The sequence below is a fragment of the Littorina saxatilis genome, linkage group LG13 (genome assembly GCF_037325665.1).
Source record: "Littorina saxatilis isolate snail1 linkage group LG13, US_GU_Lsax_2.0, whole genome shotgun sequence".
Classification (NCBI taxonomy): Eukaryota; Metazoa; Mollusca; class Gastropoda; order Littorinimorpha; family Littorinidae; genus Littorina; species Littorina saxatilis.
In genome coordinates, this window is record NC_090257.1 from 28,824,201 (window position 1) to 28,848,715 (window position 24,515).

The window sequence follows — 24,515 nt, forward strand, 5'->3', positions numbered from 1 at the left end:
ATTTTACGAAATACATATTGTTTATTTAATGTATATCGTTTTTTTATTTTGAATTTTGGAACGTTAAAGCATGATTGTCTAGAATACAATCAGTATGGTAAGTGGAAAAAAATACGTTGAGAAAAATTCCTTGACTTATTTTCTTCACAAGCGCATCCCGAAGCCGATCCAGTATTGTGACACATGATTACAGTTTTTGTCAGTAAACATTGAAAGAAAAATTTTAAAAAAATGTATTGGTAAACTTAATTAACGGTGCAACAGACGCGTGTGAATCATCTTTGAGTCGTGGATGTTCAAATGCTGCGTGGAGTACGCTAATTTTTTCTGAAAATACACCAAGTTTGTTTGATAATACTCCAAGTACAAAACGGGGGTTCCCAGGTCTAGTTATTATGAATACTTTTGTCATTTAAGTGTGTGTGATGTGTCCTTACAGTGGAGTAGCAGAGGAAGACACCAGCCCCACTCACAGCTCCAAGCCAACCAGCCCCACGTCGGCCAATCCCAGCTTGTCTCGTCTCCAGGCCGGCGGAGACCGCGCCTCTCCGGCACAGAGTCCCGGAGCAGGGCGGAGCAAGGCCAGCGAGCGATCCAACGTCCCCACACCAACCTCAGGGAGGTGGGTAGAACTTGATGCCTCGTCATGCCTTGTACAGAAATCCCAAAACCGATAAGGATAGATCTATATCCTCCACGACAGCGGAACCCACCTCCCTTTCAAGACCCCGCAATTTAAGACTTCCTCCTTTTTAAGACCTTTTTTTTCTCTCGGATTTTCTGTGTATAACCTCTTGTAAAATTACCCCCACCGGCACGGCTGGCCTAGTGGTAAGGCGTCCGCCCCGTGATCGGGAGGTCGTGGGTTCAAACCCCGGCCGGGTCATACCCAAGACTTTAAAATTGGCAATCTAGTGGCTGCTCCGCCTGGCGTCTGGCATTATGGGGTTAGTGCTAGGACTGGTTGGTCCGGTGTCAGAATAATGTGACTGGGTGAGACATGAAGCCTGTGCTGCGACTTCTGTCTTGTGTGTGGCGCACGTTATATGTCAAAGCAGCACCGCCCTGATATGGCCCTTCGTGGTCGGCTGGGTGTTAAGCAAACAAACAAAATTACCCCCATTTTAAGACTCCCTCCTTTTTAAGCCCTGATTTTCTCAGATTTGTGGAGGTCTGTAAAGGGGGTTCCACTGTAGTAACATATAAAATAGATAGACTTTCCAACAGTCTTTTTCAGACGCCCCAAAATATTAGAAAATGTTGTCTGCAAAGGGACGGAGTCTTGATTTGGAGGTAGATTTGAAAATTGTGTCTACAAAGGGACGGAGTCTTGATTTGGAGATAGCTTTGAAAAGTGTGCCTACAAAGGGACGGAGTCTTGATTTGGAGATAGCTTTGCAGATATTATCAAAGAAAATCTGAAAAAAGCAAAGTTAAATGGGGGAAAAGTCTCAAATTCTGTGTGTGAGTGTGTGTGGATGTGTGTGTGTGTGCATGTGTGTGTGTGTGTGTGTGTGTGTGTGTGTGTGTGTGTGTGTGTCTTTCTCAAGATGATGTTGGTAAATGTAGTACAGACCTGCCTACTCTCCCGAAAAATTTGGGAGACTCCCGATTCATGTCTGTTACTTCCGACCTCCCGATTAGACTTTGAATTCTCCCGATTTCATCAATGAATCCTGTAAAAAAAAAAAAACGAAATTTGTTCCGTGTTGTACATGGTTTGGGCTTTTAGACGCCTGGGCTGAGTACAGCTTCCGGTGCCGCCAAGCGTTTTTGCTTCGGCTGTTATGATTGGTTTACTCAGATACAACGACCAATCGCTAAGCTTGACTTGCGAAGCTCTGTTGACGCGGATTGTCGCGATGGCGGGTAAAGAAGCTGAGAAACGTCTGCATGAGACAGACGACGAATCGACAGCACCATTTGAGCATCAGCAGAAAGTGAAATCGAAGAAATACATGCAGAAGTGGAAAGACGAGTACTATAAGTTGGAAAACATGGAGAAGTCTACGAAAGGCCCCCATTTTGCTCATTGCGGCGTCTGCTACCGGGATTTCTCGATATCCCACGGCGGTAGAAACGACATCACCAAGCACTGTGCCAGTTCAACCCACAAGGAGGCAGCCAAAGAGGGCATAAAGAACAGGCAGCTGAAACTGACTACCTGTTTCCAAAAGGCAACGGATTTTAAAAGACGGGTTACCAACGCCGAGGCCACATTCACGCAGTTACTGGCGGAGAACAACGTGCCTATAGCTTTTTCTGACAAGATTAACAAAGCAGTTGGGAAGGCCTTTCCCGATTCTGAAATCGCTGCAAGTAAGGTTGTTTTTTTTCAATAGTTATTTTTTTTTAACTTCTTCTTCCTCCTCGTACCTAGGAGTAAATAAAACACCATAAAACATGTTCAAAATCTTGAGGAAAGATTGGTTGACAATAGGACTAGGAGTTACCGTTCACACCCCCCAAATGTGCCGGAGGCAACTGAAATGAGTCGTCGAATATAGCTTTTCAAAAAGGCATATCCCATTTATTTGGTGTTAGGAAAGGCCTCAAAATACACTTTATAAATCCTTAAAACCATTTTCGGTCGGGGGGCTTCGCCCCCCTGAACCCCCCACCAGGGCGTTGCCCCTGGACCCCGGCCAGCTTTGGAGGATCTCCCTAATTTACCTTTGGGGGGGTAGGCAGGTCTGGTAGTATTTTTCAAGGGTCTTGAAATAAAGTGGACATATAATTAGTTGCATGCATGCCGAATGTTGTACTGTTTCTGTTTTCTGCATGCTTCTGAAGCAGGACACTGGCACCACCACGGTAAATACATTTCTATTTTGAAATACAGCACAATTTTTTCTTTTGACGGTAGGATTTTTGTGCTGAAGTCATTTGGCAACTTCCTCATGTGTCACTTTTAAAATGAATAAAGCAACAACAAAAAAATTGATTTTGGCATAACTCGTTTGAAACAGCTTTTTCAGGAGAAGGACAAAACTGATTATTTTTATCATGAAATAGTGTTTATATTCGTTCCTGGTGTGGATAGAAAAATAAAAGAATGTAAATAATGTATTGTCAATCGTATTTTGGAGAATTTTTCTCATGGAGAATGATTTACTTAATCTAAAGCACAAAAACATCAAAATTGCCAAGAATGGAGTTACGCAAAAATTCGAAGACGACCACGAAATGTTACTCTGCAGTTTAAGGCAGTCAGACCGTTGATCTTTGATCTGTGTCCAAGTTAAAACACTCCCTTATCTTCTTCTTCTTCTTCTTCTTCTTCAGCGGTCCAGAATTGTCTGGTTACGTGTGAGCTCGTTTGCCCATTTGGGTTCCCCACACTATACTCTGAGAGCATAGTCAGCTCACTCCACTTTCGTTGAGTAGGCATGCTGGGTATGTTCGTGTTTCCATAACCCACCGAACTATGACGTGGATTACAGGATCTTTTCCGTGTGCACTTGGTCTTGTGCTTGCGTGTACACACGAAGGGGATTAAGTCACTAAGCAGGTCTGCACATAAGTTAACCTGGGAGATCGGAAAAATCTCCACTCTTAACCCACCAGGTGGCAGCGACCGGGATTCGAACTCACGACCTCCCGATTAGGAGACCGATGTCTTACCACCACGCCACTGCGCCTGTCACTCCCTTATGACATGTAAAAGCCCAGACAAAGTTGTGGATGTGCACAACATCACTCACTTGAGAAGGGAGGTACAGTGGAACCTGTCCATTACAACATTCCTTATACAGTCTACCAGACTTATAGCAAACTTATAACAAAACTTATAGCAAAACGTATATCAATCAATCAATATGAGGCTTATATCGCGCGTATTCCGTGGGTACAGTTCTAAGCGCAGGGATTTATTTATTTATTTATTTATTTATTTTTATTTTTAATTTTTTATACTTGTACTGCCATATAAAAAACTTATAAGGAGCTTATAGAAACTTGTAAGAAACTTATAAGTTTCTTATACGTTCTTAAAAGTTTCTATAAGTTCATTTGCTACGGGTAAGCAACCACCCAAGGGACAGAGCAGGTGGACATTTTGGAAGGACGAGTACTACAGTGGAGTCCGGGTACAACGAATCTCAAGGGAGATACATTTTAGTTCGTTATATCAGTAATTCGCTGTAGAGTTTTCAACCCTAAATGGCCTCAAGACAAGTTTTCCCACTCACCTTCAAATGATCGTCCCATCGATCTTTCCTTGGAGAGTACAATCTCTGCATGCTTCATAATATAATCCATAGAGAGGCATAGTTCAAATGTTCACTTTACTGTAATTTTAGAAGTAAAATTTAAAAAGTCGTGTAAAAGCATGTACGGTATTTTCCGGGCCATAAGGCGGCACTTTTTGTTCCAGGAGTGTATCAAAATAGAAATAAAATCAAAGAGACCGCCTGAGTACCAGTCAAACAACTTGTTTCAGCTGAGACATCAAAGAGACCGCCCCATAGATTAAACTGTCACTGACCCCTGTGCAGGAAATGTTTCCTCTCTCATATGACAGGGGAACCACCTCATAGCTAAAACTGGGTCATTGACCCCTGGGAAGAAGGTCAGTGTCTTTTAAAAACGCTCGCGCTGGACCCGAGTACTCTTCAGACATTCACACACACACACACACACACATACACACTCTCTCTCTCTCTCCCTCCCTCTCTCTCTCTTTCTTTCTTACACACACACAAACACACACACACACCACACACACACACGAGTACAGACTCATGCACGCGCACACACACACACACACACACACACACACACACACACACACACACACAAACAGTAACACTAACACATGTGCACAAAATGAACACACACACACACACCGCGCGAGAGAAACTAAAGACTACAGGGAGGCATTGACGTCAAAGACTTTCGACCGTGACGTAATTACGTCACTATTCTTGGTTTACGGTACCATTCCGCGGCTTTGCTACGAGTATGCCATAGTCTTGGTTGGCCGAGACCTTGCACCGTTCGTTGTAGCCTTGTGACTTTTAGAGACAAAACTGCTCTGGGGGGATGAAAACGTGTTTGTTATAAGAGGGGTTCGTTATGCAAATGAGTTCAAAAGGTTCGTTGTAGCCCGAAAGTAACAAGTAAGAAATAGAAGGCTGTCTGCCGGGAAATCAATGGCAGTTTGTTAAAAGCGGGATTTCGTTTTACCCAGGTTCGTTATAGCTGGACTCCACTGTATATTGAATAAAAACACTTTTGGGGGATCCTTTTGGGTGGTGGATGTCTGCAGGTGGTGGTTATTGAGAGCTTGTGGTCGCCAGGGACAGGTTCGTCTGTCACTTTTTTTAATTTTTTTTTAAGTCAGCCGAAACTCACCATGTGTGTACATTGTAATCTCATCAATAGTCGTTTAGGATGAAAGACACTTGTTCATTTCAATGCTTGTTATATTCTCTCAGGTGCCAGGAGATTGCATCTGCATAGCTCTCACTTCATGCACAATACAGTGGAACCCCTCTTTGAAGACCAAAAAAAAAGTGAAAAAATCAGGTCTTAATAATGAGGGAGTCTGAAATCGGGGAGTCTGAAAGGGGCTAGCACTACCACTGTAATGCATTTAGACCGCTTACAGCCCTTTGTTTCTCATATTTTTTTTTTATTTTTTTTTCTTCTTTAACCTCAGTTGCATGCAGGTTTGCAACTACAATTATTTTTTGCCTTATTTTTGTTGTTTTTTGTTTTTTTTGTGTGTGTGTGTGTGTGTGGCTTGGAGCAAACCTTCTTCATAGGTCTTTTCTTTTCTCAGTCAAATGTATCAGTAAACTAATATGTTTAGTTTGTTTCTCAGATCTCATTGATGACATGTTTGGGGTCACAGGTCAGTGTCAAGGACATCGAGCACAAGCAGCGTCAACAGTGTCCAGTCACAGGGCAGCACCGGGCGAGCGCCCACCTCCACCAGCACCAACACCGCCACCAACCCCCGCGCCAAAAACCATCTCACACCTGTACGTTTTTATACATTTTGTTTTTGTCTTCACTGCTTACCTGTTCTGCTCAACTAGTGTAGGAGTGTTTTTGTGTGTCGGTGTGATGTACCCATGTTTTTAGCTGTGTGAAAGATGTTGCAATATTGTTCTTATACTTTGCACCGAGTACATCTATAAAGAAACAATTTTTGTTTTGTTTTAAGTGTCGTCTGCATTAAAAACAATTTTTTTGAACACTTTCAAATATATTCTATATGGGAATTTGTGTGCAATTTTTTTTGGTCTGTGTTGTAGAAATATATGATACTCTTGGTGTGTACCTTAATGGATGGTGTGGCTGTATCTTGCTGTTTGTGTGCTGAGACTTGAGCTACAGCAACACAGTACGCTGGCCTCTGTTCTTGCCTTTGATTAGCAATAGCAGGGAAGACAGAAAGACATACTTTCAGAGCTTATATGGCATTGTTGGGGCAGGTTTTTTTCTGGGTACAAAAGAACCGTAAAGGCTTGCTCGGTATATTATGGCCTTACAGAAATTAATACACCAACATGTATTGATGTAGTGGATAGATCTGTATGCAAATGTGTGTAGATGTAGAGGCAGAAATTGAACCATCCCGTTTTCTCAGTGTTTGTATGGAATGACTACATCTACAAGGTCTTTTTTCAAAAACCTGTCCATTTCCAAAGATTACATGAGATGTTGGACATTAAGACTGTATGTAATTTTTAATTGTTAAGATATCCACAAAAAGGATACGAAAACAACAGCGAAAAACTTGTGACAGTTTGATGTGGACATTGCGGATGAAGCTAGCGAGCTAGTCTGTCAGTGTGCGTAGTTGACCCTAGACTGTGCGCTGCTCTGATTTCTTTTCTTTCAATCTGTTTTTCTTCTGAAAAGATGTTGCGATTTGTATGTGAGATTTTGTGTGCTTCTTCTGATGATGCTCTCATTTCTGGTATTAAACTTCAAGATTTCAGTTTTGATTTTATGTGATGAATGTGTTTCTCTCTTGAATTTTTCACTTCAAGATTTCAGTTTTGATTTAATGTGATAAATGTGTTTCTCTCTTGAATTTTTCACGCCTTTTATTGTAATACACAGGCTTTTCTTCAGAACATTCACCAGTGTTGTAATGTATTCGCTCTTTGTTCAGACTTCAACGCCCAAAAACGTTCGCAGAGCGGTCGGACGAATAGTAGGTTCTTTTGGTGTTGTCTCGTGCAGCATTTTCTCTTGAGATCCTCTTTTCTGTTTGAATGAGTTTGTTTTTGTTCGAAGTTGGCTGACCCTTGTTTCTGTTTGGTTCTTTCTTTTAATCTTTTCTGTTGTTTTTGACAGAGTTTTCTGTTGTTTTCACACGGTTTTCTGTTGTCCACTTTGGGTGTTTTTAATTTGTTGTTTGTTTTGTGTTTCCTTCCTCCAAAACAGCGGTGTTAGATTGCACTCTCTTTATTTCTGTTATTAGTTCTGCCTTTTCTGGTGCCTTTATCCCTATTTCATTCTCTCAATCAGTGTTCAAACTAGTGTTTACCCCTTGACTGCTATCATGTACCTGCTTTACTTCAAAAATCAATACTCTTACAAGGGAAACAACGACTGCATATTGCCCTTTGAATTGCAGCAAGATGATTGCCTCCCCTGGAGACCATTTTCTCAGTTTTGGTATAATTGTTATAACTTGTATGTAATGTTTTTTCATTGATTTATTTAAAAAATGTTCCGGCAGTCAAGGGTTAAACGTACCAATACAGCATATTTCTCTTCTGTTGAGGAAGAATTAGATGGCAACAATGGATGCTGCTGACTTGGTGTTATGTTAGTGGTAAATGTCTTTCTTAACACGAGTAGCTACTCTATTGTAGCACCTGACTTTCTGCAATGATTTCTGTCAAAATTGCACCCAACCCCATCCAGAAATCTCTCCATGTCCCCTACCTTAGCCAGGAGAACAGTTATCTCACAGAGCTGCTTTGCTAGAGTAGTTACAGCTTTTGCTGAAAGGAAATTTCTCTTTCTATGCTTGCCAATTCTTTCTGTTTCTTTTTGAAAGTTATGCTACAAGCTGCAATTTATGTGCAAACAGAATGTTAGACTTTCTCTGTTTTGCTTCACAGTATTCATTTGTGTGCTATACATTCTACAGATGACCAGTGTTGTATGTTATTGACTATAGGCGATTGATAATGATACATGTATTTGAACTTTGTAAGGTGTCAAGAGCAGGATTCTGAAAGTTATGTTTATTTCTCCCTCCTTCATCTCACTTCCCATTTTCAGTTCCGGTTCTCACATTTCTGTTGATTCCTAATTTGACATCCACTTTTTTCAAGTAGCGACTGAAACAATTAAGACTTATATTGTTAACCTACTGCTAGCTAACTTTTATGAGTCTTTAGGTGGTAAAACTTGTTGCGCTTAGCAGTAGGGAGGGTTGTGTTACTGCACAGGAATCAATGTATTAATGTTTAAAACTTTATGATGGTGAAAGCTATGTGCTTAGCTTGCATAGTGAATTTGTTCACGACAGCGGGTGACTTTAAGCCTACGTAGCATCAGTGAAGGGTTCACTGTTTGCATGGCTTGTGGTACCTGTACCTTGTTTGCTTTCATTCACATGGAGTGGAGTCACGTTCACATTCTATACCTATGTGTTGTAACTAGATCTCTTTGTATTGACTTGGGGGGAGGGGGAGGGGGAGACTGGGGCAGCAGGGAAAGTTAATTAAGACTAAAAGCTGAGATATCAGGGGAATGATAGACAGGAAACGAAACAGGCCTCCTTTCTTTCTTTTGCAGCAACTTTCTGATTTTTGACTCACATGCGAAGCAAAAGTGAGTCTATGTACTCACCCGAGTCGTCCGTCCGTCCGTCCGGAAAACTTTAACGTTGGATATTTCTTGGACACTATTCAGTCTATCAGTACCAAATTTGGCAAGATGGTGTATGATGACAAGGGCCAAAAAAACATACATAGCATCTTGACCTTGCTTCAAGGTCAAGGTCGCAGGGGCCATAAATGTTGCCTAAAAAACAGCTATTTTTCACATTTTTCCCATTTTCTCTGAAGTTTTTGAGATTCAATACCTCACCTATATATGATATATAGGGCAAAGTAAGCCCCATCTTTTGATACCAGTTTGGTTTACCTTGCTTCAAGGTCAAGGTCACAGGAGCTCTTCAAAGTTGGATTGTATACATATTTTGAAGTGACCTTGACCCTGAACTATGGAAGATAACTGTTTCAAACTTAAAAATTATGTGGGGCACATGTTATGCTTTCATCATGAGACACATTTGGTCACATATGATCAAGGTCAAGGTCACTTTGACCCTTATGAAAAGTGACCAAAATAAGGTAGTGAACCACTAAAAGTGACCATATCTCATGGTAGAAAGAGCCAATAAGCACCATTGTACTTCCTATGTCTTGAATTAACAGCTTTGTGTTGCATGACCTTGGATGACCTTGACCTTGGGTCAAGGTCACATGTATTTTGGTAGGAAAAATGTGTAAAGCATGTGAGTCGTATGGGCTTTGCCCTTCTTGTGTTTTTATTTCCTTAGATTTTTGTTTCTAGAACGCTGCCTTGAATAGATCAATGCTGTGTTCTTGAGGAAGAATTTAAAGTTAATTTCTTCTGTGCATTTATTACAATCAGCAGCAGGAGCCCAGCCCAGCAAAGGTGATTTTGCATTGAGAGATTTTTTGACTTGACGAAATTTTCTTAACAAGACTTCCTTCTGGATAACCTAAGCTTTGTAAATGCAGATTCTCCGTAATATGCATTGCAAGGACTATTCTTTGCTCCTAACACCTTGAGTGAATGACTTGAGCGTATTGGCTGTAAATTAGGAATGCTAATAGTAACCCCTGCAGATTCAAATGTCCGGGAGCTATGACATGATTTTCTGCCTTATCTGTTCCTTATTTTACTTTCTGCCTTTTTGGGGTTTGATACATTTTCGTTTTGATTAAGTTCAAGACTAGGTCTGCTGTTTTCTTGGTGAAACTGTTGTTCACTAGTATACTAAACAGCATGAGGACTGTTTTAACATTTGAACTCTTGGATGCAGTAGACTCTTTGTTTTGTTTGTGTAAATAGCAGAGGAATGTCTATCAGTCTTCTGCCAGAAGCATCTGCTGGCATGTTACCTCCTGCATTTGATTTGCATAATTGTGACTTGAGTTGCGAGTGTTATGCTGCACGGTTTATTTTGTACAGAACTTTCCGGATATGATTTAATTCTGTGCTGGTTCTAACAGGATGAAAAGGTTTTGAGCAGTCATAATTTATTTAGTATTTTTTGTTAATGTTCTGGCCGTTAGCATGTGCTTTTGAGAGTATAGTTCAAGCTTACATAAATGCAGACTTTTGTTTGTGTGTGTGTGTGTGTGTGTGTGTGTGTATGTGTGTGCTAACAATAATGACACAGACCTTTGGACTAAAGATACACATGATTATGGTCTGTGAAAAAAGTACACTTTTAACAATGTCTGTTTCAATTGTTAAAAAAATCTGTGTGTTAGATGTTCGCACACTAAGCTGGCCCTGTGTTCACACACTAATAATGAAACTGCCACATTTAATCACCATTAATTTTCATTAACCACAGATTCTTTATGGAGATCAGGGTTATTACAGGGCTAACACCTTTCCGGTTCACGCCGGAAATCCGTTTCTTTTTAAACTTTTAAAACCGGAAAACCCGGTTTTTTAAAGTAAAACTTTGTTCTTTGTCCCTACAAGATAATTTTTAAAAAAGCCTCAGACCCTGGCCTTTCAGGTTTTTCACTTTTTTTGGGTGATAGCCCTGTGATTAGCATATCAACGCTTTTCCTTTTTCAATTGCTAAATTGTGAAGAAAGTGCTGGGGAATACTACTTTTACTTTTCTTAACTGCATCCGATCCCTACAGAGAGCACGAGACAACGTTTTCTTGAGAAAATTCTCCACAGATTAATTATGTCGCAAAGTACATGAAAAGAATCAATAAAGTTTTGAAAGTAGAAAAGAGGTCAATCAAAATCACAGCATAAACTGAGGAGTAAACTGTTTGGCCGATAAATAATAATTGTGAGGAAGATTATTTTCAAACATTGTAAGCTGTACGGAGGAAAGGAAGACCTGGAGAAGACAGCAACATTCGTCTCGCTGTCCAGCCTGACAATATAAGTGTGATCAAGAAGAAACATTGATGCAACTGTTTTAAGACAGAGACAATCATTCACATGTAAAAGTTCACCATTTATTGTCAAAATCTTTTCATTTGTGGTGACTAAGCATGATCGGAGTGACAGCTTAGTATTAACGGAGTAAAATGCTTCTGGCTGAGTGTATTGTTTTGGTGTGAAGTGCTGCCTCTAACTTTTGTTGAACTATAAATTTAGTTTAGTACAGTCACTACCTAATATTGCATTCATAATAGCTTCAGCTGGATATGGTTTGATGAGGCAAGTAGGCGTAAATCTGTTTTGTTGAGGGTAATTATAATGTAAGAAATGGTCAAAAGGTTTATTATATCATTGATCGGGGCAACGGTTTGTCATTTAATTTGTGTGTGATCTGAAAAAAAATCAGAGGAAGATAGTGTGTGTCATTTGTGTGTGTGTGTGTGTGTGTGTGTGTGTGTGTGTGTGTGTATGTATGTTTAAGTGTGTTTAAGTGTGTGTGTGTGTGTGTGTGTGCTTGCGTGCGTGTACATGCAAAGTGAGGGAAAAAGAGGGAAAAAGGGGGTAACAAGTGAACTTGCATAACATCATCTTGTTAGAACCAATACAGATCAACTACATTATCACGTTTCATGTTGTCAACAAGCAAAGTGCAAATTTCACTCATGGGTTCTACAATGATTTGCAGACCTGTTGCAAGTGTATGTTTACTTTCCAGGAAAAACTTATCACAAAAATTCTCTTGAAGGTTCTTAGGGAATATTTTTTGAGTACCTTTAATGCATTCCTTTACAAATTAAATAGTATAAAGAAAAAAACCGAAATGAATCAAAATAAAAAGAGAAAAAAGAAGGGAAAAGGAAGACATTTAGAGTAAACGTTTCTGCATGAACATTTGCTTCATAGGGGGTAGGTTATAATGCTGCTTTTACAAATTTTGCAGTAACTTGTCGGAATCTCTGATAATTGTAATCAAAGGATGATCTTTGAGCTTTTCTAAAAACGTACAGTGGAACCCCCCTTTTAAGACCCTTTTAAGACCTTGTCTTCTCAGACTTTCAGTTCATATATAACCTCTGTAAAATTACCCCCATTGACTCCCTCCTATTTAAGACCGGATTTTCTCAGATTTTTAGAGGTCTTAAAAGGGGGGTTCCACTGTACAGAGAATAAAATGGGCGTAGCCGATTGCGTGAAGTTTGCACTGTCTCATATCGTCTGATCGTTGTGTGGTGGGAAGCAAGTACAGTTCTCTTTGACTGACGAGGTTGAGGCGGGCTGATTTGATGGGCGTTGTTTTGCTCATTTCTCTTCATGACAGAGCCGCATGTACACACAGCCCTCATCAACCTATTCTCGACTGCGGCCTCCAACCTCCTCTGTTCATCGTGTAAATGTCTTACCTTTATTTGGCATCAGCCCTTAGAAAGTTTTAGCCTTTACCCTCTCTCTCTCTCTCTCTCTCTCTCTCCATCTCGCCATGATTCACTGTCATCTCCCTCATAATTCTGTGTTGTTGGTTTGCCGCTTCCAGTCAGTGTGCTAGCTATTCCCAGCGACAGTTACACTTTTTGCCCTTCAAACGTTCTGTTAGACATTTTTTCGCTTTTAAATTTATTTATTTTACTCATTTGATGCAGGTTGCTTGCTAGAATTTTCAAGGCATCATTCTTTGAATGTTTGAAAGAGATATGGACTGTTTTGTGCTCTGAGTTAATTTAAGCCAGAAAAACAAAAGATAGTGTCTAATTCTTTGGAGTATCTTTAATTACTACAGAGCTAATCTGCTCAATAAACTTATGACTGTTCAGTAGACTATTATAGACCTGTAGGTTGGTATTGTTGTGGAAGTTGAAACACATACGAATAATAGTTTGTAAGAGAGTTCAGTTCAGTTTTTCTTTCTATTGGAGCAATTGTGTTACAGTAGTTGAGATTTTTAATAGTCTAGTTATCACACAGGCCAAGGAAGGTTGAAAAAGATTAAAGGGAGGTCAGGTGAAAGATGAGTTTCTTAAAAGACCAAATAAATAGATAATAAACAATAAATAAATTGATAACTTTTAAAGGAATGAATAAATAAACGGTTGATGAGGGTAACATTAGACGACCTATAGCGCAACGTTAGACTTGTTCCCAATCACAGCTAATTAACGCAAACCAACAGCAAACAGGTCAGTATAGTACCCAGAGATGATTCCCTGCTCACCCCACCTTCTGTGTAATTCCCCTGCACATACTGCTTCTCTCATCTTATTTTTTATTTTATTTTTATTTTTGCACATTTTCATCAAGTTTTCTGTGTCTGAGCATGCTGAATAATTCTTGTTTGTGACCTAGCTGTTCTCACAAAGTTAGTCCCTATATGTATAATGATTTTTATGGTAGCTGAGGAGAAGATCTTTCATTTTTTTCTTTCTCTCAAATTCTTTCTTTGATTATTCTTTGATTTAGAGGCAGTAAAACTCTGATCAATACACTTTGAAAAAAATAAAAATAAATTTTACCAAAGGCTTCTACAGTCTAGATACCAAGTGTTACTGTCTGGCATCTGGCTTGAGAGTCCGAGAAAAATATCCCTCTTTCTTTTTGCTGCGATGCCCGCAGAATCTCTCCGTACGGTAGTGCTCTCAGACACCTCATACGTAGGCTGTCTATGCTAAGAACGGGTTGGGACTTATTTTGTGAGAACAGGTCACATCTAGTTGTGTAACATGTGTATAGACTAGCTGCTAGCCTGGGTAGCTGCTTGCTTCTGTGTATACCTGCATGCTGAGTGTCATAGATGTGTATTCAGTAATTACATTTGCATTTGAAGTTGTTAAATAGTTTATACTGCCTTCAGTGGTAGGATATGAAAAAAGAGAATTATTTTTAGAAATTGGCAAAAAATATTTATTATATTGTTCACATTTTCATTTCTTCTTGTATTTACTCTTGTTGCCATGATGTTTGAATTTTACAGCTGTTGCTTTAGCAGGAATGTGTGTATTAATGATTAAATAGTGTGAGCGAATGATACAGCAAAGTGTGTGTGTTTGTGCATGCAAGGGGGAAAGACTGAGAGAGATATATACATTCATGTCAGTTATACAAATGTGATAAGACGCCTATTGAGGTTACGGAAAGCTTGAGTTGTTTTTCTTCGTATACAAATCTCCATTTTGAGAGTCGGCCCCATTCCTTTGTGAGAAAGAAATTACACTCATTGCTTTTTCAAATAATGAAAAGCTCGTTTTCGCTTCATTATTTTTAAAAAGCAACTTGTATGTACATATACATCTGGAAATTAGACACAGAAAGCCATGTAGTACTATTCTCTATTTATCAAATACTATTTTGAATCATTAATTAAGAGTCTGAGTGAAGTGTTAAGTCTTGAGGAAGTTTTTCACTAATATGTCACTTTTGATCAATTTTTTAAATTTTTTATCTAAAACAATTGTTTTGATATCTTCCTGTGGCTGCTTTGCAGAAGTTTGAAAATTATTTCACTTAACATTTTTAATTAATCAGAACTTTGTTTGGACAATAATATGCATGTAATGGTGGTGTTTTGGAGATTCAATTAACCCCCAACAAGATGGTGATGGTTTTATTTGTTGTGTTTTAATTGATCTATAGGTATGTTACATTTCATGGTACACAAAATTATAATTGATGATGATTATTATCATTGCTCTATTTTATTTTATTTTTTTCAATTTTATGTCGGTCATTGATGTTGTTTTATCCAACAGTAAACGTAATTAGTGAAATAACTGAATTGAAGTAATATTCAGTAATAAGTACAACTTCAGTTTAGCACATTTTTAGCTACAATTAAATTTTATAAGTCTCTTATTTGCAATCGATGTTTCTTTTTATTATAATAATATGAATGAGATTCTATTATATACTGTGCAAAAAAAGTATCGCATAGTTAGTTTGATGAATAATTTTATTGACATTTCATTCTTTCGAACAAACAATACATAAGTCGGACAGAAAAGTTTTTGAGCTTTTTCGATAGCACAGATGCATGTCTTTATTTGCTGGACTTTGCAGTTATTCATTGAGCGTGACCTTCACACAAACCAAGGTCAAAGTCAATAACGAGTATGGCTTCCACGTGAGTCAATTACAGCCTGGCATCTCCTTGGCATGGAAGCAATGAGTCTTCGCAAAGTCTGTTGGGGAATGTTGTCCCACTCTTGCTGTAAGGCCTGGAAGAGTTGTCTCCTGTTGGGAGGGGCGTTAACTCTCGCATTGAGCCTTCTTCCCAGTTCATCCCATGCGTGTTCAGTTGGGTTCAAATCTGGGGAGAGAGAGGGCCAGGGCAGAGTGTTGACGTTGTTGGCGGCCAGGAAGTTTGTGGTGAGTCTGGCGGTGTGGGGTCTGGCGTTATCATGCTGGAACTGAGCCCGTGGCGCGGCCAGGAGGGGCAGGGCGTGTGGCTGCAGAATGTCCTGCACGTAGTGCTGGGCGTTCAGGCGGCCTGGAACTTCCACAAGCTGGCTCCTGCCAGTGTTGGTGATGGCCCCCCACACCATCGCGCCCCCACCACCATGAGGAGGCGCCTCATCCACGCACTGCTGGTGGTAGCGCTCTCCTTGCCTCCTGTACACCCTCCTCCTGCTGTCGTGATGTTGCAGGAGGAAATAAGACTCATCGCTGAAGACAACGTGGCGCCAGTTGTTGGCAAGGGTCCACTGGAGGTGCTGGTTCGCTCACTGCATCCTGGCCTGGCAATGGCAGCGAGTCAGGACGTTGCCCCGGAGTGGCCTGTAAGCGTATAGACCAGTTGTATGCAGGCGGTTCCGGACGGTCTGCACGGAGATGCGGCGGCCACCAGGCAGTGCCCTAGCGGTCACCGAGGCTGAATGGAACCGATGCCTGAGATGGGTGACCCGGATGTAGTGATCTTGCGCCTGTGTCGTCACTCTAGGTCGTCCTGACCTTGGCGCGGGAGCTGACGACCCAGTTTGTTGAAAACGGTGCCAGAGGCGAGAGATGGTGCTCTGGGACACCCGCAGGGCTCTGGCAACCTCGGATTGGCTCTGGCCTGCTTGAAGGCGGCCAAGGGCGTTCTCTCGTACTGAAGCGTTGAGTTGTGACATTTTTCATTTCCTCAGGGAATGGCCGCATCAGTCAGAATTGCTTCGCTTTTTATTGCCCAAGTTGGCACATGAGCTCAGCTAACCTTACGCGAAATTTCGAGTGAAATCTCCAAAAAACGTGCAGTACAGGAGCACAAAACAACAAAATGTGCGTTTTGGCTTCAAAATGCACATCTTGCACGTGCGCGGTGAATTTTGCTCACTCAATCGACTATCGGGTTCAACTGAACTGCAAAAGCTAGTTTCGAGGCGTTCCAATCAGAATGTTTGTCTGGAACTTAGAACTATTCACCTATGCGATACTTTTTTTGCACAGTGTAAATCTAATTGCCTTTGATGTTGATTCATGGGTGATGGTATATTATGACTACCCGTGTGCGTGTGTGTGTGTGTGCACACATATGCATGAGTGTGAGTGGATGCATGCAAGAACAGTCTCAGAAATGATACTGTGATCATGCATTGCATGTGGTATGAAAAATGTGTCAAATTAGGGTGTATTGTTTACAACAAGAAATTGTTTTCAGTATTGGCGTTAACCGGTAATTACCGGTATTTTACCGGTTGAAATGAGAAAAAAACGGAAAATAATTGGCTGCCGGTATAACCTACCGGTTGAATTTTAGAACTACCGTTTTTTTTGCTGGTAAAACAACAAAACCGGTACTCTGAGTTGGACTCTTACTCGTTCCAATGACCAGCCTACCTTTTTTCTGGATAGTTTTCATCATAAAAGTTTGTGTACCAGTTTGAAAAAATATGAGCGCCATCACTGATTTTGTGTGGGATATGAAGGGTAGCTATGACACTCACGCAGCTTAGAAAAAAATGTTCCATTTGAGGCGAGAATAATTTGACAATTACACACTCTTTGCTTATTTCCCTTATACACTGCGTATCTCTGCTGCTTTCTTATTGACCCTCTGAGCCTTAAACAGGCCCATCTCCACTTCACTACCTAATACAGGCTTTCAACATCCTCTGAGCCTTAAACAGGCCCATCTCCACTTCACTACCTAATACAGGCTTTCAACACCCTCTGAGCCTTAAACAGGCCCATCTCCACTTCACTACCTAATACAGGCTTTCAACACCCTCTGAGCCTTAAACAGGCCCATCTCCACTTCACTACCTAATACAGGCTTTCAACATCCTCTGAGCCTTAAACAGGCCCATCTCCACTTCACTACCTAATACAGGCTTTCAACATCCTCTGAGCCTTAAACAGGCCCATCTCCACTTCACTACCTAATACAGGCTTTCAACACCCTCTGAGCCTTAAACAGGCCCATCTCCACTTCACTACCTAATACAGGCTTTCAACATCCTCTGAGCACAAAGTTGCCGATATAATTGTCCTGAAACAGTACATGTGTTTTTAAGGATTTGGTCTGATAGTTTTATGGAAACAAATTGCTTGGTTCACTGACATGATGGACAGAAAACATGTACAGTACTACATTTTGTTCTGTTAAGCCAGCTTATGATTAAGTAATTGTACACCATGTTCAAAGGCAAGCTAAAGGCTCAGATTAATGTGTCCCTAATACCCTTTTGTTTGAAGAAAGTTTAGAGTTACATTGTCTTCCTAAAGACCTTAATTTTGTCCCCTTTTTTGCACTTACAGTTGAGGTTGAAGGATTGATAAAGCGATAGACAAGCATTCTTCAAGTGCTGTACCAGTCATCTCTTCTTCGCAAACAACTGTTATTTAATATATATATCGCATCATCTGCCATTATAAATTGCTTTACTGCTACATGCGTCACTGACTCTAACCTAAATTCCTCTCGCTCAGCCTTTTATTAACCTGTAGTTTATGCGTTTCATTCCAACATGTCTCGCAGCAGACAGAACAGAAATTCATGGTTGATTAATTGATGTTGGTTTGATTATAGTTTTTAACTGTGTGATTGTTTTCTTCGATGTTGGCGTGATTGTGGTTTTTACCTGTGATTATTTTCTGTCTTTCCAAGGAGGAGGAGTTCCGGCAGAAGCACCAGCAGGTGAAAACACAGCACACAGCAGAGTCCCAGCGCCTCAAGTCACGCCTGGAGGACCACAGGCCAAAGACCAACACCGCCTCCACTATGGGGGTCAAGGTCAGTGTGTGACCTTCACATGACCTTGGCATTTTATTGTATGCATGTCATGAGTTTGTGAGACGCCGGTACAATAAGAAATTGTCAGCAAAGAGGTATTCCTTATGGTTTGTGAATTCTGTTTTACGGTGCAAACTAGAACTAATATTTGTGTGGGTCTTTAAAGGTCCTTGTCTACATTTTTATACCGAAATCGCCATTTGACCATTAAAATGCAGAGTCTATTATCTACAAATATCAACAATACACCCCCTTTCGATCAGGAAAGACGAAGCCAGTGTAGCCGTTTGAAAATTCATTGTAGTATTCCAGCGTAGTACTCATAGTAGGATATCCTTATTTGGAAAATGCCAAGCGCAAAACTCCTCTCAAATCCCGTGCATTTCGTGCGTTTAAAAAAAAGCGTGGACAGCGCTCCAGTGTCAAACTGTTGCTGCACTTGTTTGGGCGTGGCTATAAGCATAGTGACATGAATTTGATTGGTCAGTATTTTTAGGCAAAGCACATGTTCTCAGCAAACAGAAAACAAAATATTGGAAGCGTGAGTCACGCTACCCAAAATAAAATCTTTTTTTACATATATTTTTTTTTCTATAACTTTTTTCCCCATGGTTCATTCATCATCTGACATAACTTTTTAGCAAAATCTAACCATAAGATTATTGAAAAAAAGCAAAAATGTAGACGACCACCTTTAAGATGACCGATGGAACACCCTTTCTAAGAGCGCCCCCCCCCCTGTTCATTACCTCTGTTGATTTATCCCCATTTTAAGACTCCCTCCTTTTTAAGACCTTATTTTTGCAGATTTTGTTCAGTCTAGACTCGGGGGTGTATTATACTGCAAATTCTTTCGTGCTGAACGTAAAAGTTTAAGTTAAGTGACTTACTTAATTTTCTTTCTATTTTGTTGGATACTTTTGAAGCTATTATTCCTCCAGGAAGGAAATCTCAAGGTGAATGCAGAACAATGGCATGAGAGGGAAAAATAAAAAGACCAAAAAATACTGTACTCGCGTGTTTAACGAAGACGATACAAATCTCAAGGTGAATGTCATGTGTGCAATTAAACAGAAACCCGGTGCAGCAGAGAGCGACAATAAACGGCAGACGTCGAGCAGTAATGCAAGACCAGGGGCCACAACTACCGGCAGAAATGCACGTTCAGGTGAGTACTCTTTCCTGATCAAGTCCTCGGATGATCAGTTTGTCTCTATTTTGGTTATTGTTGTTACTGCCTTCTAGTATTTAGAAAACATATTTTCCGTCAACTGTCGTTATTTGATAGATTAGTCTTTACATTTCTGTGAGTGGTTGTCATGCTTTTTCAGTGTTTCCTGTTTTGTTAAATTGTTCACTGTTAAAAAATTTCACTCAAAAGCATGTTCTAACGCGCACTTTAACATTTTTGTTGTTTCAGTATTTAAGTAAATCTCCCTTTTTATGTTGGTAAAAATATAATGAGTTTTACACGAATGAGATTATTTCTGCAAAAGTTTGAAAGAAGTTCAAAGGAGGAGAAATATTAGTTACTTGACATGCACCTTAATTTGCATGTTTTCTGAGAGAAAAAAAAAACACCTTTATTTTCACTGTATCTTTACATTTTGTTTATTTTTACAGATTCTGCATTAGTTTTTCACATTTATAATCACTGGCATTTATTCATTTTTATCACCTCTGTGATTATTCTTGTACAGAGTAGATTGCACCAGCATTTGTATTGTACAAAGATGTTTTCGACCACCAACCAGTGCATTCCTGCAGAAGTTGTTTGTGTACCAGTAGCACGAGTTAGGCAGCAGATGCTGTTGTTTTGTTGTCCCCTACACAGTTATGTTCAGTGTTTCACAATGTTTTCTTCACAGGCAGCAGATGATGTTTTGTTGTCCCACCCACAGTTGTGTACAGTGTGTCACCATGTTGTGTTGTTCACACAGAGCATCAGTCCAGGCTACAGCTCAGCAACGGTCGCAGCTCCGGCCTCCCCAGCAAGCAGGCGCCCGGTGTGTTCTCTTTTCGTCCATCCTCTGTAGCGCTGCTTTCAAGATTGTACCGTCAAACCTGCCCTAACAACCACCTCTCCATAACAGTTGAACCTACCCTGACAACCATTTCTCCATAACAGTCAAAGCTACCCTGACAACCATTTCTCCATAACAGTCAAAGCTACCCTGACAACCATTTCTCCATAACAGTCAAAGATACCCTGACAACCACCTCTCCATAACAGTTGAACCTACCCTGAACACCATTTCTCCATAACAGTCAAAGCTACCCTGACAACCACCTCTCCATAACAGTCAAACCTACCCTGACAACCATTTCTCCATAACAGTCAAAGCTACCCTGACAACCATTTCTCCATAACAGTCAAAGCTACCCTGACAACCACCTCTCCATAACAGTCAAACCTACCCTAACAACCACCTCTACATAACAGTCAAAGCTACCCTAACAACCATCTCTCCATAACAGTTGAACCTACCCTGACAACCATTTCTCCATAACAGTCAAAGCTACCCTGACAACCACCTCTCCATAACAGTTGAACCTACCCTGACAACCATTTCTCCATAACAGTTGAACCTACCCTGACAACCATTTTTCCATAACAGTCAAAGCTACCCTGACAACCATTTCTCCATAACAGTCAAAGCTACCCTGACAACCACCTCTCCATTACAGTTGAACCTACCCTGACAACCATTTCTCCATAACAGTCAAAGCTACCCTGACAACCACCTCTCCATAACAGTCAAACCTACCCTGACAACCATTTCTCCATAACAGTCAAAGCTACCCTGACAACCATTTCTCCATAACAGTCAAAGCTACCCTGACAACCATTTCTCCATAACAGTCAAAGCTACACTAACAACCATTTCTCCATAACAGTCAAAGCTACCCTGACAACCATTTCTCCATAACAGTCAAAGCTAACCCTGACAACCATTTCTCCATAAGTCAAAGCTGCCCTGACAACCATTTCTCCATAACAGTCAAAGCTACCCTGACAACCATTTCTCCATAACAGTCAAAGCTACCCTGACAACCACCTCTCCATAACAGTCAAACCTACCCTGACAACCATTTCTCCATAACAGTCAAAGCTACCCTGACAACCACCAGTCAAAGCTGCCCTGACAACCATTTCTCCATAACAGTCAAAGCTACCCTGACAACCATTTCTCCATAACAGTCAAAGCTACCCTAACAACCATTTCTCCATAACAGTCAAAGCTACCCTGACAACCATTTCTCCATAACAGTCAAAGCTACCCTGACAACCATTTCTCCATAACAGTCAAAGCTACCCTGACAACCATTTCTCCATAACAGTCAAAGCTACCCTGTAACAACCATTTCTCCATAACAGTCTAAGCTACCCTGACAACCATTTCTCCATAACAGTCAAAGCTAACCCTGACAACCATTTCTCCATAACATCAAAGCTACCCTGACAACCATTTCTCCATAACAGTCAAAGCTACCCTGACAACCATTTCTCCATAACAGTCAAAGCTACCCTGACAACCATTTCTCCATAACAGTCAAAGCTACCCTGAAGGCGGTCCTTGATTGAGCCCCAAGTCCACTTCGCAAAGACTCCGCAATTGCAAAGTCTTTTTACAGAAAACTCAGTGCTAAAGCTTCGTGCAGCCTGCTTCGCGAAGTAGCTTTACTTCACGTAGTCCACATTGCCCAGTTAAGGACAGGCTTCACAACTATCTCTGCATAACAGCCGAACCTGCCCCAACGACAGCCTTTCTATAACAACGTCCGTCTCTCAACTACCACCCAAAAGAATCCCGTTTTTACGAGAGAAAAACACCATTTTAAAACATTTCTTTTTTAATACATGTATAATCCATTTATCTATTGCCAATATTCGTCTGGAAAGATCACTTTTGGTCGGTCCCTTGGGAGGTCGTTATTGGACAGGTTTGACTGTAGCAAATCTTTCCGGTGTGAACTGTCTTGTAATCCTCCGCAGATCTGTGTCTCCACACCCTCTCTCCTTCCCTGCCCACCCTCATCACACCCACCCTGATCACACCCACCAATCCACCCACCAAACCCTGATCACACCCACCCTGATCACAGCCACCAACCCACCCACCAAACCCTGATCACACCCACCAACCCACCCTGATCACACCCACCAACCCATCCACCCATCCTGATCACACCCACCAACCCATCCACCCACCCTGATCACACCCACCCACCCTGATCACACCCACCAACCCAGCCACCCACCCTGATCACACCCACCCTGATCACACCCACCAACCCATCCACCCACCCTGATCACACCCACCCTGATCACACCCACCAACCCATCCACCCACCCTGATCACACCTAACCCATCCACCCACCCTGATCACACCCACCCTGATCACACCCACCCTGATCACACCCACCAACCCATACACCCACCCTGATCACAACCACCCACCCATCCACCCACCCTGATCACACCCACCAACCCATCCACCCACCCTGATCACACCCACCCTGATCACTCCCACCAACCCATCCATCCACCTTGATCACACCCACCAACCCATCCACCCACCCTGATCACACCCACCAACCCATCCACCCACCCTGATCACACCCACCAACCCATCCACCCACCCTGATCACACCCACCAACCCACCCACCCACCCTGATCACACCCACCAACCCATCCACCCACCCTGATCACACCCACCCTGATCACACCCACAAACCCATCCACCCACCCTGATCACACCTACCAACCCACCCACCCTGATCACACCCACCAACGCATCCTCCCACACTGATCACACCCACCAACCCATCCACCCACCCTGATCACACCCACCCTGATCACACCCACCAACCCATCCACCCACCCTGATCACACCCACCAACCGACTCACCCACCCTGATCACACCCACCAACCCATCCACCCACCCTGATCACACCCACCAACCCATCCACCCTCCCTGATCACACCCGCCAACCCATCCACCCACCCTGATCACACCCACCAACCCATCCACCCACCCACCCTGATCACACCCACCCTGATCACACCCACCAACCCATCCACTACCCTGATCACACCCACCAACCCATCCACCCTCCCTGATCACACCCACCAACCCATCCACCCTCCCTGATCACACCCGCCAACCCATCCACCCACCCTGATCACACCCACCAACCCATCCACCCACCCACCCTGATCACACCCACCCTGATCACACCCACCAACCCATCCACCCTACCCTGATCACACCCACCAACCCATCCACTCACCCTGATCACACCCACCAACCGACCCACCCACCCTGATCACACCCGCCAACCCATCCACCCACCCTGATCACACCCACCAACCCATCCACTTACCCTGATCACACCCACCAACCCATCCACCCACCCTGATCACACCCACCCACCCATCCACCCACCCTGATCACACCCACCAACCCACCCACCCACCCTGATCACACCCACCCTGATCACACCCACCAACCCATCCACTCACCCTGATCACACCCACCAACCGACCCACCCACCCTGATCACACCCACCCTGATCACACCCACCAACCCATCCACCCACCCTGATCACACCCACCCTGATCACACCCACCCTGATCACATCCACCAACCGACCCACCCACCCTGATCACACCCACCAACCGACCCACCCACCCTGATCACACCCACCAACCGACCCACCCACCCTGATCACACCCACCAACCGACCCACCCACCCTGATCACACCCACCAACCGTCTCACTCACCCTGATCACACCCACCAACCGACCCACCCACCCTGATCACACCCACCAACCGACCCACCCACCCTGATCACACCCACCAACCCATCCACCCACCCTGATCACACCCACCCTGATCACACCCACCAACCGACCCACTCAAGAGTCAAATATTCTTGCAAGCTGGTATTTTCGTTTCTTTGTGTTTTTCTTTGAAAGAGAAGGCAGTCTGTATCAACCATCCTCCCCTCCCTATAGTTGATAAGCTTTGCTGCAGATGACTCATTTTTCTGTGAATCAGTGACATTTTCTGTGCTCTATTCATGAGTTGCTGTTGTTCATTGTGATACTCACCCCACCCACTTCCTTTAATTCTCCTGCAATTTTTCTATCAGTGGC

General features: G+C 42.2%; 1 protein-coding gene and 1 long non-coding RNA gene across 4 annotated transcripts in view; one reads left to right on the forward strand and one right to left on the reverse strand.

The window, feature by feature from the left end:
• Positions 1-24,515, reverse strand: part of LOC138945457 (uncharacterized) — a 350,740-nt gene that overhangs the window by 239,411 nt on the left and 86,814 nt on the right. The window lies entirely within an intron of this gene.
• The window catches only part of LOC138945451 (leucine-rich repeat and calponin homology domain-containing protein 1-like), a 114,509-nt gene that overhangs the window by 73,248 nt on the left and 16,746 nt on the right, over positions 1-24,515 (forward strand). For 2 of the 3 annotated variants that reach the window (XM_070316881.1, XM_070316882.1), the window contains exons 16-21: positions 440-622; positions 5,858-5,987; positions 9,637-9,660; positions 12,469-12,537; positions 18,223-18,348; positions 19,423-19,516. In XM_070316881.1, coding sequence (XP_070172982.1) covers positions 440-622; positions 5,858-5,987; positions 9,637-9,660; positions 12,469-12,537; positions 18,223-18,348; positions 19,423-19,516 — 626 coding nt within the window. Of the gene's footprint in view, positions 1-439; positions 623-5,857; positions 5,988-9,636; positions 9,661-12,468; positions 12,538-18,222; positions 18,349-19,422; positions 19,517-20,288; positions 20,355-24,515 lie in introns of all 3 variants that reach the window. The other variant, XM_070316880.1, reaches the window with a different exon arrangement.